Source organism: Dipodomys ordii, unplaced genomic scaffold (genome assembly GCF_000151885.1).
Source record: "Dipodomys ordii isolate 6190 unplaced genomic scaffold, Dord_2.0 Scaffold14, whole genome shotgun sequence".
NCBI lineage: Eukaryota > Metazoa > Chordata > Mammalia > Rodentia > Heteromyidae > Dipodomys > Dipodomys ordii.
The window spans coordinates 5,750,793-5,767,870 of NW_012267230.1; the positions used below are offsets into that span (position 1 = coordinate 5,750,793).

The window sequence follows — 17,078 nt, forward strand, 5'->3', positions numbered from 1 at the left end:
TTTTTGGTGCTAGTCCTAGAACTTGAACTAAGGGCTTGAGGCAGTCCCTGAGTTTCTTTGTTCAAGGCTAGCATTCTTCCACTTGTCTTTTTGGTGGTTAAACAGCTCACAGGCTTTCCTGATCCTCAGATCTGAGCCTCCTGACTAGTTAAGATTACAAGTGTGAACCACCAGCACCTTGCTGTTTTTCACTCTGGAGGAGGTACTTTACTTTAGTGTTTATTTTTTATAGCAGCTTCATATTTTTAAATTCCAAGTACAGTTACAGGAGTTTTAATTTTTCTAAATCTTTCAAAGGATTTTTTTTTTTTTAGCTTGTATTTGAATTTAGCATTATGCTTGGCTCGTCAAGTATTCTGCCATGTTAACTATGCTTACAGCATTGTTTGGTTTAGGTTGGTTTTTGCTTAGGTATAGCATCTTATTCTGTGGCTGTTCTGAAATGAGATCTACCTACAGCCTCCTATAATTGAGACCATAAGGTGCATGCTGTCATATCTGTCTTAGTTGTTGAGATGAGGTCTGACTTTTTTGCCTGTGTGGGTCCAGAGCTTTCATCTTCCCGATCTTTACTACTTGAGTCTCTGGGATTAAAGATGTATACCACTGCATTTTGCTAGGAATTTTTTTTAGTAGCCATATTAATATTTGTAAAATGCCTTATTTCAATTTGGTTTGCATTTCCCTAAATATTAGTATTCATCTTTTTCATGTGGTTATTGGAATGATTACATCTTTGTTTAGAAACATGTCTAAGACTTCTGCTGTTTTTTTGTTGTTTTGTTTTTTGGCCAGTTATGGTGCTTGATCTCAGGGCCTGGGCACTGTCCCTGTGGTGCGTTTGCTCAGGGTAGCACTCTACCACTTCTTGAGCCGCAGTGCCACTTCAAGCTTTTTCAGTTTATGTGGTACTGAGGAATCAAACTCAGGGCTTCATGCATGCTAGGCAAGTACTCTACCACTAAGCCATATCCCCAGCCCTTTGTTATATTTTTAAACTGTTTTGTTTTTTTATAGATGAGTTAAAGTTCTTTGTGTCAGACTTTGGTAGTTAACACCGAGTCAATTGTATGATTTGCAAATACCTTGTCCCATTGTGTGGGTTGTATTTTTAGTCTTGATAATACCCACTGATACATAGAAGTTTTGAGTTTTGATGATCATTTTGTCAGTTTTGTTGTTGCTACTGTTACTACCTGTGCTTTTGGTGTCATTATCTGAGAAATCATTGCCATTGTGCTTTGTGTTTCCCCTTGGGCAGCGGATAGACATGGACCGGTTTGACCTTATTGGCCTGGAGGGTCGTGTCTCCCGGTATGAGTCTGATACCTTTCTGCCTCGACACCGCCTCTCCCGCCGGGTACTGCTAGAGGTAGCTACTGCTCCTGACCCCCCGCCTCGGCCCAAGCCAGTCAAGATGAAAGTCAACAGGTACCAGTACTAAGGATTAAGGGATGGGTTCTTAGAAAAAGTAGAGGGGTTAGGAATAGGAGGAAAGAATTGAAGACTAGATTAGGATGTTTATGGTATGAGTGCAAAGTACTATGGAGAGACTGGGGGAGAGAATAATTGGAAGAGAATTTTAGGAGGAGTTCCTGTGTTTGTCCCCAGTTTTTGTTTTATTTGCTTCCCCTATTGGCTGGGTGCTTTTTTCCTCCCTTTCTCCTTTGGATCTTTTTTTCCCCTCTGGTTTTGCAATCTTTCTACTTTAAGTTCCTTATTCTCTCTTTCTTTCCACCCACCCCTTGTTTTCCTCATAGGATGCTACAGCCAGTGCCTAAGCAAGAAGGTCGCACAGTGGTGGTAGTGAATAGCCCACGGACGCCCCTTGGCCCTGTCCCACTCCGACCTCCTCCAGTCCCTGAGCTCTCAACCCAAAATACTCCTAGCCTAACGCCTCCAGTGTTGCCAGCGCCATTGATGGTGTCTGCCTCACCTGCTGCATCCTCACTTGTTCCTGCATCCCGGCCCCCTGGACCTGTTCTTTTGCCTCCTCTGCAGCCTAACAGTGGTTCTCTCCCCCAGGGTGAGTTGAAAAAGGGCCAAGGTTAATGGTCATAAATTATTCAGACTAGAAAAGAAGTAAAGAAATGCCTGGCTGAGGTGATTTACACCTGTAATCCTAGCTACTCAGATCTGAGATCTGAGGATTGCCATTCAAAGCCAGCTTGGGCAAGAAAGTCCATGAGATTCTTACTTCCAACTAACTACTATAGAATGCCAGAAGTAGAGTTGTGGCTCACGTGGTAGAGCACTGGCCATGAGTGAAAAAGCTATGAGACAGCGCCCATAGAGTTCAGGCTCTAGTACTGACACAAAAGACAAAAAGGAAAGTAATGAAATTAAAAGGTTTACAAAGCTGATTTGTGGGTAATGGTATAGTGTTCAGTAGGCTGTAAAGGCTATTATGGAGGTTTCTGGGACCAGGCTATGTCATGAGGATGTATGTGATGAGTTTTTGGTTTGTGTCTACAGTGTTGCCATCTCCCCTGGGGGTTTCGAGTGGCACTTCACAGCCTCCCACACCAACCCTGTCCCTGAAGCCAACTCCACCTGCCCCAGTTCGTTTGAGTCCAGCCCCACCCCCAGGCTCCTCTAGCCTACTGAAACCCCTCACAGTACCTCCAGGCTATACCTTCTCTCCTGTTGCTGCTACTACCACCTCTATCACCACAGCGACCACTACCACCACAGCAGTGCCAGCTCCAACTCCTGCACCACAGCGTCTCATCCTGTCTCCTGAAATGCAGGCTCGCCTGCCATGTAAGTTCCCAGGGCTCTTTGGGAAGGGACTTGATGTGGATGACTTAACAACTAGGAGCTAAAGAAGAAAAGGAACATGAGAGTATGAAGTTCTAGCCAACAAATGTGTGTGTGTGTAATATGTATAATATGTATATATTTATATAATATGTATGTGTATATAATACATGGTTTAAAAGTACTTTGTAATAAGAACCATCAGTGAATTGAGTCTAGTGGGAGAAATTCAAAGAAGAGTAAATAGTGGTAAGCTGAGAAATAGAAAAGTATTTGGAGGACTGGTTAGGTAGTGCAGTGGTAGAATACTTACCTAGTATTGTGAGCCCTGGGTTCAGTCTGTGGCTTTGGGCTGCTCTCTAATCTGCAAAAACAATTAGGGGGAAAAATTGTGGTAAAAGGATAGAGTAGAGCAAGAGGTGGTTATTTACTTAGTCTGGTATATGACTATTAGAGAATGTAAAGGATATTTTATTGGAAACAAGGGGGGATTGGAAAATGTGCAGAGTAACATATCAAAAACACAAATACTGGGTGCAGTCTTAATGAGCATGGTAAATTGTGGGAAAGGTTTAGAGGAACTGGAGACTAAGGGAGAGGTGTGTGGTGCATGGGGATCTGAGGAGTATGACCAGGATGAGCCCTGTGTACAGTAAAGCCTTCTCTGTTTTAGCCGGTGAAGTGGTCAGCATTGGGCAGTTGGCCTCTTTGGCACAACGTCCAGTGGCTAGTGCCGGGGGAAGCAAACCTCTCACCTTCCAAATCCAGGGCAACAAACTGACTTTGACTGGTGCCCAGGTGCGCCAGCTTGCTGTGGGGCAGCCCCGCCCGCTGCAAAGTAGGTAAAACCCACCCCCTGTCCTGCTTATTTCTTCTTTTTCTCTGTCCTTGTTTTTTAAAATTTACTTTTATTTTAAAATTTTTTCATGGCACTTTTAAATCACCTGACTTTGTGTTTCTTTTCCTGGCTTTTAATGGGCAGGCCAAAGGGGAATAGAATGGTTGGAAGGGGTCTTTTGATAAAAATAGGAAAAGGTCATACTCAGAATTTACTCTCTGTTATTTCTCTTACTCTGCCTCTGCTCTCCTCTGGCTGATAGGTGCTTCTCTCTCTCTTCTCTCTTCCTTTCACCCAGGGAATGTGGTGCACCTGGTGTCAGCAGGGGGGCAGCACCACCTCATCAGCCAGCCTGCCCATGTGGCCCTCATCCAGGCCGTCGCCCCGACCCCTGGCCCCACCCCTGTCTCTGTGCTGCCTTCTTCGACCCCCAGCACCACCCCTGCCCCTACTGGCCTCAGCCTTCCGCTTGCTGCTAACCAGGGTGAGGCTCCTGGCCTTTCTACTTAGCCCTTGCTGGCCTTGATCCTTCCAGGCATGCCTTGGTCTGCTATCATCTAGCCTTGCCTTGGTATTGTTTTCCCATGTCAAAATCTCTAGTATCTGTTGCCACCCTTTCTTTCCCTGGACTTCTTCCATTCTTTGGGTCTCTTGTTTCTTTTCTACCTTCCTCTCAATGTAGCTTCCTCTTGCAGTGCCATCATCCATGGTGAATAGTACAGGCGTGGTGAAGATTGTAGTGAGACAGGCCCCTCGGGATGGACTGACTCCTGTTCCACCGTTGGCACCAGCACCTCGACCTCCGGGTTCTGGGCTTCCAGCTATGTTGACTCCACGCCCCACATTAAGCCCTGGCAGGTTACCCACACCTACTCTGGGTACTGCTCGGGCTCCCATACCTACACCCACTCTGGTGAGGCCCCTTCTCAAGCTGGTCCACAGTCCTTCACCTGAAATCACTGGTGAGTCCATATGGCTGAGGCCAGAAATTTTTGCTAGGAATGCAGGTGAAATGGATAGTCCTGAAGACTGCTTAGTCACAGCAGATCCCTTCCTCATAAGCATGCTCTCTTAACTTTCAGTTGGCCTCAGAAATAGGGTACCCAAGTTCTGACTTAATCCTAAAATATACTTGTTGGAATCTTGAAGGAGAAAGAAATGTTAAGCAGTCCTGTTCTGAAGTTTTGACCCTTTGTGGGTGGGAATGAAGGCTTTCTGGGAAATAATTTAGCTTGGGAGTAAGAGGAAAGATAGGACTAGGAAGTAGAATGTATAGGAAAGAAAATTTCTGAAGCTAACTCAACTTCTGTCTCCACAGCTTCAGCACCCGGAGCTGCTCCCATGACTATATCTTCTTCTCTTCATGTGCCATCCTCACTTCCTGGGCCAGCCTCGTCACCAATACCAATGCCTAATTCCTCTCCCCTTCCTAGTCCTGTGTCGTCTACAGTGTCAGTCCCCGTATCATCTTCCCTTCCCATTCCTGTCCCTACCACACTTCCTGCCCCAACTTCTGTTCCCCTGACCATCCCCATTTCAACCCCCTTGCCTGTTTCAGCATCAGGCTCAGCTCTGTTGACCAGTGCAACTCCAGCACTGGCACCCATTGTCTCAGCGGCTTCTGGGCCACCTCCATTGGCATCAGCTGGGCCTTCCCCATCAATGTCAGCCTTGACTCTAGGTTTGGCCGCAGCTCCAGCCCTGTCCCCACCACAGACAGCTGGTCATCCTCTCTTGTTGGCTCCCACTTCTTCACATGTTTCAGGGTTGAACTCACCTGTGGCCCCAGCATGCTCACCTGTACTGGTGCCAGCTTCTGCTCTAGCCAGTACTTTCCCATCAGCGCCAAATCCAGCTCCAGCTTCCCTTCTGGCTCCAGCACCTTCTGCATCTCAGACTTTAGCCAACTCTATGGCTCCTATGACGGCTTCACAGACAGCAGTCCTGGGTCCTTCTCCAGCTCCTCTGACTCCTCTTCCTGTCCTGGCTCCATCGCCAGGCTCTGCTCCTGTCCTGGCTTCACCGCAGACTCCACTTCCAGTTATGGCTCCGTCATCAGTGCCAGGAACCCCTTTAGCCTCATCTTCACTGGTGTCAGCTCCAACTCCTGTGTTGGCTCCAGCATCAACTCAGACTATGGTACCAAATCCAGTTCCATCGCCTCTCTCAAGCCTGGCTTCTACGCAGCAGACACTGGCCCTAGCCCCAACCTTAGCATCCACTTTCAGCGGCTCGTCTCCATCTCAGACACACTCTTTGGGGACAGGGAACCCTCAGGGCCCCTTTCCAGCTCAGACATTGTCATTGACTCCAGTTTCATCCCTGGTACCACCTGCAGCCCAGACACTGTCTTTGGCACCAGGAGCACCACTGGGTCCAACACAGACACTGTCTCTGACTCCAGCACCTCCTCTGGCTCCAGCTTCTCCTATGGGACTGGCCCCAGCTCACACACTGACTTTGGCTCCAGCATCGTCATCTGCTTCACTCCTGGCCCCAGCTTCAGTGCAAACACTGACCTTGAGCCCCACCTCTGTTCCTGTGCCCACCCTGGGAACAGCTGCAGCTCAGACCCTGGCACTGGCCCCAGCTTCCCAGGCATCTTCCCTTGTGGGTGCAGCTTCTTTGCCTGTCACCATGGCAAACCGGCTGCCTGTTGCCAAGGATGAGCCTGAGACACTGATGTTTCGCTCTGGTCCCCCCAGCCCTCCCTCCACTGCTACCTCGTTCAGTGGCCCCCGGCCTCGACGGCAGCCCCCACCACCACCTCGTTCCCCTTTCTATCTGGTAAGTTTTACTTCCTCAAAGGAAGTTGTGTCTCTTTGGAATATTGGTAGAATGGATAGAACAAAATAATGTCTGTTTTAACTTGGCAAATTACAAAACTTAGTGGGACCATGTACTCCAGTGATGTTTGGACTTCCCATTTGTGGGTTTATCCCATCCTCTATAAAAACTTTATCTCCTGCATTTCTCAAAATACATAAAAGATCAAATGTGATTTTCCTCCCCGAGTGTGCCTCTCCATACTCCATGATGAGGATTGAACCAAGCACCTTGTGCCTGTCCATTTGGGCCACATACCCCAAGACTAAATATGGTTGTTTGTTTTGCACTAATACTGGGGCTTGATAGAGCCTCTCAATCCAGCTTAGTGTTTTTGCTTAGTGTTTGGTGTTCTTACTACTTAGTCATAGCTCCCCCTTCTGGCTCTTTGCTGGTTAATTGGAGGTAAGAGTCATGTACTTTTCTACCCATGCTGGTTTCAAATCTTGATCATCAGATTTCAGCCTCCTGAGTAGCTAGGATTGCAGATGTGAGCCACTGGCACCCAGCTTAAATGTTTGCTTTCTTCTTGGTGGAGGAGGTTGAACCCAGGGGCCTCACCCATGCCAAGTAAACACTTAGTTTAGGTGAGATCTACCATACCTCACAAACGTCCTTTTTTTTCTTTGAGTACTACAGCTTTAATTCAAAGCCTCTCACTTTGGCTTTTTTCTCTCAACCTACCATTACCTGCCACAGAAATTTCTGTCCTTTTGCTTATTAATTGGAATAAGAGAGTCTCATGAATTTGCCTGCCTGGGTTAGCTTTGAACTGAGATCCTCAGATTTTAGCTTCCCAAGTAGCTAGGATTATAGGCATGAGCCACCAACACTCAACACAAATGTACTTTATTTTTTTTTTCCAGTTTCATGGGTTCTTCATCTTATTGGTGTATATTAAATTGTACATTGTATGTACAATTGTACAACTGTACAAATGTAAATTTTACATTGTATATTGTATGAGGTTTCATCATGACATTTTCATACATACATTGAACGTGATTTTGTGTATGTACTTCTTGATCCAAGGTCTCACTGTTGCTTAGGATGACAACAAGTGATTGTTCTGCCTTGGCCTTTGGAGTGGCTAACACTACAGATATGTACATTACTTTACCTAGCTACTCAAATGTGATTTAAAAAATAATTCTCACTGATGTATTCAAGCCCTTTTTGTTACCAATGATCTCTTTGCTTCTTGCTTACAAGGAGTTAATTGTTGGAATGTAATTGCTTTTTCCTATTCCCCTTAAGAGGCAATCTTCCAAGACAGCAAGACTGTTTTCAGTTGCTAAAATGATCTGGATCTGATGATCAAGTATGTAGAATTGATAGATGGATGTTATGATGGAATATAACTCCCTATAGTTCCTGTGTCTTGGATTTTGACAGCCAACTGACTTTTACCTCCATAGTGACAAACAGGCAATAAAGGGAACTTTTATCTTGTTTGTTCATGAGATTTCTCAGTCATTTTTTCGCTTTAGTTCTGTATGTATGTTAAACTTATAGACCATCTTAGAGTGAATAACCCAGAAACTAATAAGAAGGGTACAGTGAAGCCTTCTAGACCTTATGTCTTTATGAAACTTGCTGGTTATTTTCCATTAAGACCCCCACATTCCACTTTTGGTATTTTCCTAATATCACCAGGTTTGGCCCTGCCTTGTTGAAAGTAAAGTACTGAATTTCCATATTTCCATTGTTTGGCAAGTAGATAGGTAGATAGTAGCTCTTGACTTTTTTTTTTTGCCAGTCCTGGGGCTTGCACTCAGGGCCTGGGCACTGTCCTTGAGCTTCTTTTGCTCAAGGCTAGCGCTCTACCACTTGAGCCACAGTGCTACTTCCAGCTATTTCTGTTTATGTGGTATGGAAGAATTGAACCCTGGGCTTCAAGATTTTTATTTAAACTGTACTTCAAGGCTGGATGTCTGGCTTAGTGACAGTACTTGCCTAGCTAGTATGTTTGAGGCTGTGCATTCAAGTTCCAGCATTGCAAAAAAAAAATGTGTGTGTGTGTGTGTGTGTGTGTGTGTGTGTGTGTGTGTGTACATATATATATATATATTTCAAGGCTGAGGTTGTAAATGCCTTAACATGTAGAAGGTCTTGGGTTTGACCCCACCAGTATATACTGGCTTGGTGCTGGTGACTCACGCCTACAATCCTAGCTACTCAGGAGGCTGACATCTAAGGATCACAGTTCAAAACCAGCGCAAGCCAGAAGTGCAGAGCAAGTGCTAGCCTTGAGCAAAAGAGCTCAGGAATGGCCCTAGGTCCTGAGTTCAAGCCCTAGGACCACAACCAAAAACAAAAGTATATGCTATTTGATGTTTTAGCTTAGTGCATTGTGCAACCAAAACTATTAGCATTTTAGAGCTTTTTCCTGGGTCTAGAGAGAGTTTATTGTATTCCTTAAGCCTCCCATCCCCTCCATTACTCCTATCCTGCATAACTATTTGTATGTATATCTGCTTATGGAATCATTCTTTCCTCACCAGCTTCTTTGCGTGTCTTTTGTGTGTGTGATCTTGGGGTTTACACTCGGCATGGGTGCTTTCCCTGAGTCTTTTTGTTCAAGCTTAGCACTCTTACCACTTGAACCACAGCTCCATTTCTGGCTTGGGGGGGGGGGCAAGTAAATGGAAATAAGCCTTACAGACTTTCCTGCTCATGCTGGCTTTAAACTGTAATCCTTAGAGTTCAGTTTTTTAAGCTAGGAATACAGTCCTGAGCCACTGTCTCCCAGCTTGAATGTCTTTTTTTCTTTTTAATGCTGTAATGGTGCTTGAGCTTTGGGCCTTGCAACTCTTGCTGGGCTTTGTTGCTCATGGCTAGTGTTCTACCACTGAGCCATGCCTCTAGTTCTTTTTTTTTTTTTTTGCTGGTTAGTTGTAGAATACCCCCAGACTTTTCTGCCTGGTCTGGCTTCAAACTTTGATCCTTAGATCTTACTCTCCTAAGTAACTTGGATTATAGGTGAGAATCATTGGCTCCTGGCCAGGTGAGTATGGTTTTGATTTGTCTATTTTTTAAAATTTTGAGTAATAATTCATTATATAAGAGATTATTTAGCGTAATACATTTTTTACTTTTTTATATCAGTCATGGGGCTTGAAATCAGGGCGCAGACGCTGTCCCTTAGCTCTTTTTGCACAAGACACTCTTATCATTTTGAGCCCACAGCACCATTCTGGTTTTCTGGTGGTCAGCTATGGCCTTTCATGCCTGGGGTGCCTTTGAACTGCAATCCTCAGTTTTCAGCCTCCTGAGTAGCTAGGATTATGGGTGTGAGATACCTTTGCCCAGATATATACATATTTTCCTTTTTTTTTCTTTTTTTAATACATGTTTTTCTATGGACATATGTTTTGATTTTTCTTCGATAGAACTGGGAGAAAAGTTGCTGAGATGTATGGAGGAACTGCCAACCTTTTCCAAAGTAGCAACAGCATTTAATATTCTTGCAGTCTGTGAGGGTTTCAGCCTAGCCAGGCTAGTCTTGGATTCCTGATTTCATAAAACCCTCTTGTCAGCCTCCCAAGAAGCTGGAACTACCTGCATGTGCCATCATGCCTAGTTTGTTCATCCTGGTTTTTGTTTGTTTCATTTTCCTTTACAGCTTACTTCAACAGTACAGACTCTTGCCACAGTTTCCCTAGTGTTGGGAATACAAGCCTGTCCTACCATGTCCAAATTTGTCCTCCCTGCCCCCCTCCTTCTAGTTTTCTTGCTTGCTTGCTTGCTTGCTTTCCTTCTTTCTTTCTTGCTTGCTTGCTTGCTTTTCCTTCCTTCCTTTCTTTTTTTTTAGTTTGTACTAGGACTCAGGGCCTCATGTGCTCTTGCTTATTTTTCTCCTCAAAGCTGGCAGGCACACCTCCACTTGTTAATTGAGAAAGAGCTTTATAGACTTTTCTATGTAGACTGGCTTTGAATTGCACTGCTTAGATCTCAGCTTCCTCAGTAGCTAGGTTTGCAGGTGTAAGCCATTAGCACCTGGCTAACTTTGCCTCTAATTGTAACTATCTTAATGAGTTTGATATGGAGTATCATTTTGGTTTCAGGAAGTGGTGCTGTGGCTCAAGTGGTAGAGTGCTTGCCTTGAGCTGAAGAGTGCAGGGACAGTGCCCAAGCCCAGAGTTCAAGCCCCACGACCAACAAAACAAACAATCATTTTGGTTTTAACTTGGATTTCTAGGTTGGCTAGTGTAGAGCATCTTTTTGTGTGTTTTTAGGCCATTTGTGTATATCTTCTGTGAGGAAATACCCATTCCTGTCCTTTGCCCTTTTTTAAATAATTGTTTAATGTACTCATAATGGTGCCTAATCTCAGGGCCTGCACACTGTCCCTTTTTTGTTCATTTGAGCTACCCTCCGTGTCTTAACTTTTTGGTAGTTAATTGGAGATATTTCATGGACTTTTCTGTCCAGGCTGCCTTTGAACCTTGATCCTTAGATCTCAGCCTCCTCAATAACTAGGATTAAGGCATAAGCCAGTCATCCTTTTTTATTTTACTTTTTGTCTGTTTAAGGCCACCACTTGAAGCACAGTTCCACTTTAACCTTTTTGTTGGTTAATTAGAATCTGAGTCTCACCAACTTTCCTGCCAAGGCTAGCTTTGAAGTGTTATCCACAGATCTTAGTCTGCTGACTAAGATTGTAGGCATGAACTACCAGCTCTGGGCTTTGTCCTTTTGAATTTTATTAGTACTGGAATTTGAACTCAGGGCCCTGTTAGACTTGATAGGTAAATGCTCTACTATTTGAGCCATGCCTATAACCCTGCTTACATTATTTTTCAGATTGAGTCTTATATTTTTTTCCTGGGCTGGCATGATTCTTCCAAGCTTGGATGACTACCATGGTACCATCACACCCAACTTTTTAGTTGAGATAATGTCCCACTAATTTAGGCCTGAGTTAGTCTGAAACCACATTCTGCCCAATCTCCATTTCCCAGAAAGCAGGAATTACAGATTTGAACCATTTCCTCCCATTCCACTTTAGTCTTGGGACTTGAAGTCAGAGCCTGGGTGCTGTCTTTGAGCTGCTTTTTGCCTCAGGCTAGTGATCTATCACTTGAGCCACAGCTTCACTTCCAGCTTTTTGCTGATTAATTGGAGTCTCCATGGATTTTCTTGCCAGGATTGGTTTTGATCTGTGGTTCTCAGATCTCAGCTTCCTGAGTAGCTGTGATTATTGCATGTGGCTATTTTAAGTTTTAAAATTTTTGAATGTATTTTGGCTTCAACTACTTTTTTCAAATGTATGAATTTGTTTTCCCTATTCTTAGCCAACTCCTTCCTCATTTATACAACATCCCATGCCAAGAGGTGAAGCTTTAGGTAGTTGAAAAATGAATAAAAGGTACACTCTTTTTTTTTATTTTCCTTTTCAGCATCAATTCATAAGGTACAGTTTTTTTGTTCACTTTTGTTTTGTTTTTGTTTTGTCTGTATGAGTAGCCATTCTATGCTTTGGTCAGTGATTTGAGGAAAACTTCTAATAATTGTTTTGGACCCACAAAAAGAAAATAAGGTGTTCTAGAGTTAAATGCTGCATACTGTAATTCCCACAAATCTATAAACTGTTGGATACATAAATCTTTGGATATTTCAAGCATTCTGCTCTGTTAATATACAAGAGAAGATATTTTGTTTTGTAGACAGATTTAGCATTGTGAAAGAAAAAGTTCTTAATGACAGTTTCGAAAACAAGAAAAATCCGGGTTTGGGTTTTTTGTTTTGATGGTCATAGGCCTGAATTCTGGCCCTGGGCACTGTCCCTGAGCTCTTCAGCTCGAGGCTAGCGCTCCTGTGGTGCTGAGGAATCAAACCCAGGGCCTCATGCATGCAAGGCAAGCACTCTACCACTGAGCCACCTTCCTAGCCCCGGGTTTTTGGTTTTTAGAGATTATGCTGGTGATTTCCTTCTAGGAAAGACTTGTGTTTTTAAGATTTTATTTATTATTATTATTATTTTTGCTGGGCACCGGTGGCTCACGCCGTAATCCTAACTACTCTGGAGGCTGAGATCTGAGGATCATAGTTCAAAGCCAGCCTGGGCAAGAAAGTCCGAGAGACTCTTATCTCCAATAAACCACTAGAAAACCGGAAGTGGTGCTGTGGCTCAAGCAGTAGAGCGCTCACCTTGAGCTGAAGAGCGCAGGGAGAGCACCCAAACCCAGAGTTCAAGCCCTACAACGGACAAAAAAAAAAAAAAAGATTTTTTTTTATTAGTATGCATTACTTGTACAAGAGGCATTAATGTACAAGAGGGATTTCATTGTAACATTTCCATACTTTGCTTATAACCTTATCACCTCTATCACACTCCTTTATCCTCCCTGTACCCTTCTTAAGACAATTTCAACAGGTTTAATTCTGTTTTCATACATGCATATAAAGTATGTCTGCTATATTCACCCTTAAGGCCTCATGCTTGATTAGCAGGTGCTCTACCACTTAAGCCACATCTCCATAAATTTCATTTTTGAATTAGCATATAAGAACTTAGGTTTTCTATAGAATTCTGATGTGAACGTTTGAGTACACTGTTTTTGTTTTCTTTCTGTTCTCTGTAGGATTCTCTGGAGGAAAAGCGGAAGCGACAACGGTCCGAACGCCTGGAACGGATTTTCCGACTTAGTGAGGCTCATGGGGCCCTGGCTCCTATATATGGGACTGAAGTCCTGGATTTTTGTACCCTGCCCCAACCTGTTGCCAGCCCCATCGGCCCTCGTTCTCCTGGCCCCAGCCACCCCACCTTTTGGACTTATACTGAGGCTGCCCACCAGGCTGTTCTGTTTCCCCAGCAGCGACTAGACCAGCTATCAGAAATCATTGAGAGGTTGGCATAGCTAAGTGCTAATGGGGAGTGGGTCTTGGGGGTCTCAAGAGTAGATGATAGTGCTCAGGATTGGTGACGGTACTAACCTTTGGGGTCATTTCAGAGTCCCATCTTTTACACTCTTGCCTTTTTCCTTTCACAGGTTCATCTTTGTCATGCCTCCTGTGGAGGCACCTCCCCCTTCCCTGCATGCCTGCCACCCACCTCCTTGGCTGGCCCCCCGCCAGGCAGCCTTCCAGGAGCAATTGGCCTGTGAGCTTTGGCCCCGGGCTCGTCCTTTGCACCGTATTGTGTGTAACATGCGCACCCAGTTCCCTGACTTGAGACTCATCCAGTATGACTGTGGTGAGTTCATTGGCTAGTTCAAGACTTTTGACCTCTTTTTGTACCTTATAGCAAGACTTATTTTGGATGCATGCATCAGGTCTCTAGGGATTTGTGTAAAGCATTCAATTTTTAATATTATTCTTATGGACACAACGGAGAAATGTACAGGGATTGATGAACCATTGTTTTATGAACATTTGGGATATAGTAACAACTAAGACAGCATTGCACAGAGATTTTACACTTATAGGACAATTTGTGGTAGTGTAGGACTTCGAGTTAATAGTAAATTTTTGATTGAAAGAGAACAAAGACTGTCTGGACACTGATGGGTCATGCCTGTAATCCTAGCTATTCAAGAGTCTGAGATTTGAGGACCCTGGTTCAAAGCCTTAGGAGCAGAAAAATTGGAGAAACTCTTAGTCTCCAGGTAACAACTGAAAAGCAGAAGTAGGAGCTGTGGCTCAAGTGACAGAGTGCCAGCCTTGAGCAAAAAACTAAGGGATAGCTCCCAGGTCCCAACTTCAAGTCTCCCAGTACTGCTGTATGCACACACAGAATATAAGGACTCTTAGATAAAATGCATTTGGCTGGTAAATAACAAAACTGACTAACAATGGCTTAAACCACTAGAACATCTGTTGTTTATGAAAAATTCTGAGGAGTAGCATATAGCTGTTTTATCAAATTGATATTTTCATAGACCCCAGGACCTTTTTAGTTTTTGTTTTTATTTCCCCCCCTTCCCCCGCCTGTCACTCTTAGCTGTTACCTAGGTTTTTTTGTTTTGTTTTGTTTTTTGGGTCCAGTCGTGGGGCCTGAACTCTGGGTGCTGTCCCTCAGCTCTTCAGCTCGAGGCTAGCGCTCTACCACTTGAGCCACAATGCCACTTCCGGCTTTTTTCTTTTTGCTTATGTGGTGCTGAGGAATCGAACCCAAGGCTCAGGCATGCAAGGCAAGCGCTCTACCACTGAGCCACCTTCCCAGTCCCACTGTTACCTAGTTTTATTTTTTAAATAAACTCAGGACCTGGTGCTGTCCCTGAGTTCTTTGGTGAAGGGTAGCATTCTACCACTTAAGCCATAGCTCTACTTCTGGTTTTCTGGTGGTTAACTGGAGTCTCGTGGAGTTTCCTGCCTGTGCTGGCTTTGAACCATGATTCTCAGATTTCAACCCTAGCTAGGATTACAGGTGTGAACCACCAACTAGTTCCTTCCTGTTTGTTCTCTTGCTTGCTTCTTCATGGTAAAGTAGCTCCAGGAAGCCTGGACTTCCTCTAAGCTGAAGTAAGTGGTTGAAATAAAAGCATTCATTCTTAGAACAATGTTTAATTGTTCTTTTTTGTGGGGTGGGGCTTGAACTCAGGTCTTGGGCACTGTTCTTGAGTTTTTGTGCTGAAGGTTAGTGCTCTACCACTTGAGCCACAACTCCAATTCCTGCTTTTTCTGTAGTTAATTGGAGATAAGAGTCTATCGCATTTTCCTGCCTAGGCTAGCTTCAAACGATAATCCTTAGATTTCAGCCTCCTAAATAGCTGGGATTATAAATAAGCTTGAGCCACCAGTGCTGGCTGAGATGTATTTCTGGGAAAGAAAGTTTTCACAGTCCATTGACTAGAACTGAACCACATTCACATCCCTAGGGTAATCATTGAAAAAGGGGAATGGCAGAAGAAATATGGTTTATTTAGATCAATCATGATTTATTTCCTGGGGTTGGATGAGGCCTCACTCCCCTAGGAGCAAAAGATCTCTGGCTGGTGTCCACAGTATTCTATCCGTTTCTTTTGCCCAAAAGTGGCTGTTGGGATACTAGTGATTAGTTTCTGTCATAATAAATAATTTTTTGTAATACTTGAGTCTTTGGTAAAAGTGTTCAATCTGGTGATAGAGTCCCTGTGTTCTATCTCCAACACTTACCTCACTCCACTATTCCCGCTTCCCCCCCCAAAAAAAAAGGGGGGCCTGGGCATGATGTTATATACCAGTAGTCTAACTACTAGAGAAACTTGGTGTTAATCTCAGAAGTTTAAGACCAGGCATGACAAAATAGGGAGACCCCATTAAAAAATACTCAAGCTGGGCACTGGTGGCTCATGCTTGTAATCCTAGCTACTTAGGAGGCTGAGATCTGAGGATCACAGTTCAAGGACAGCCCAGGCAGGAAAGTCAGTAAGACTCTTATCTCCAATAAACCACTCAGAAAACCAGAAGTGTCACTGCAGCTCAAGTGGTAGAGCACTCACCTTGAGCCCTCAGGCCCAGAGTTCAAGCCCCATATCACCACCAGAAAAAAAAAAAAAAGAAATTAATACTCAAACTGGGCTGGGAAAGTGGCTCAGTGGTAGCGAGTGCTTGCATGAGGCCCTGGGTTTGATTCCTCAGCACCACATAAACAGAAGAAGCTAACGTGGGTGCTGTGGCTTAAGTGGTAGAACAGTAGCCTTGAGCTGAAGAGCTGAAGGACAGCGCCCAGGCCCAGAGTTCAAGCCCCATGATGGACAAAAAGGAAAAGAAAAATATTCAAGTTTTTTGTGTTGGGCACTGGTGGTTCATGCCTATAATCCTAGCTACTCAGGAGGCTGAGATCTGAAGATCACAGTTTGAAGCCATCCTGGGCAAGAAAGTCCATGAGACTTTTTTTTTTTTTGGTCAGTTGTGGGCTTGAACTCGGGGCCTGGGTGCTGTCCCTGAGCTTCTTTGTGCTCAAGGCTAGTGCTTGACCACTTGAACCACAGTGCCACTTCTGGTTTTTAAGTGGTTAATTGGGAACTTTTCTGCCCAGACTGCTATAAATCACCATCCTCAGATCTCAGTCTCCTGAGTAGATAGGATTACAGTCATGAGCCACTGGCACCCAGACTGAAAGACTCTTACCTCCAGTTAATCACAGAAAAAGCGAAGCCAGAAGTAGTGCTGTGGCTCAGATGGTAAAGAACAAAGGAGTCCAGGGACAGCACCCAGGCCCAGAGTTTAAGCCCCAGGACTGGCAAAAAATAAAACATAGAGAAGTTATTTGTGTTTGATGGAAGGTTGACTAGATAAGAATCCCCTCTTTTATGGTTCTGATGTGTGATTTTCAAATCCCTGTGTATAAGCTACAACTATAGGTGTCTATTCTGAGTCTGTTTTGGTTTCAGCTGGACTTTTTTTTTTTTTTTTTGTAGGTCGTGGAGCTTGAACTCTGGGCCTGGGCGCTGTCCCTCAGCTCTTCAGGTCAAGGATAGTGCTCTACCACTTGAGCTACAGCACCACTTCCGGGTTTTCTAGTGGTTTATTGGAGATAAGAGTCTCTTTGGGGCTGGGAAGGGGGCTCAGTGGTAGAGTGCTTGCCTTGCATGCCTGAGGCCCTGGGTTCGATTCCTCAGCACCACATAAGCAAAAAGAAAAAAAGCCAGAAGTGGCGCTGTGGCTCAAGTGGTAGAGTGCTAGCCTTGAGCTGAAGAGCTGAGGGACAGCGCCCAGGCCCAGAGTT

The 17,078-nt window shown here is 44.3% G+C and overlaps 1 protein-coding gene across 4 annotated transcripts in view; it reads left to right on the forward strand.

Annotated features, from left to right (window-relative positions):
- The window catches only part of LOC105982004 (transmembrane protein 265), a 53,962-nt gene that overhangs the window by 26,655 nt on the left and 10,229 nt on the right, over positions 1-17,078 (forward strand). For 3 of the 4 annotated variants that reach the window (XM_013011394.1, XM_013011392.1, XM_013011393.1), the window contains exons 19-26: positions 1,262-1,431; positions 1,761-2,026; positions 2,476-2,763; positions 3,434-3,598; positions 4,294-4,560; positions 4,917-6,385; positions 13,012-13,277; positions 13,420-13,622. In XM_013011394.1, the coding sequence (XP_012866848.1) occupies positions 1,262-1,431; positions 1,761-2,026; positions 2,476-2,763; positions 3,434-3,598; positions 4,294-4,560; positions 4,917-6,385; positions 13,012-13,277; positions 13,420-13,622 (3,094 nt within the window). Of the gene's footprint in view, positions 1-1,261; positions 1,432-1,760; positions 2,027-2,475; positions 2,764-3,433; positions 3,599-3,896; positions 4,083-4,293; positions 4,561-4,916; positions 6,386-13,011; positions 13,278-13,419; positions 13,623-17,078 lie in introns of all 4 variants that reach the window. The other variant, XM_013011397.1, reaches the window with a different exon arrangement.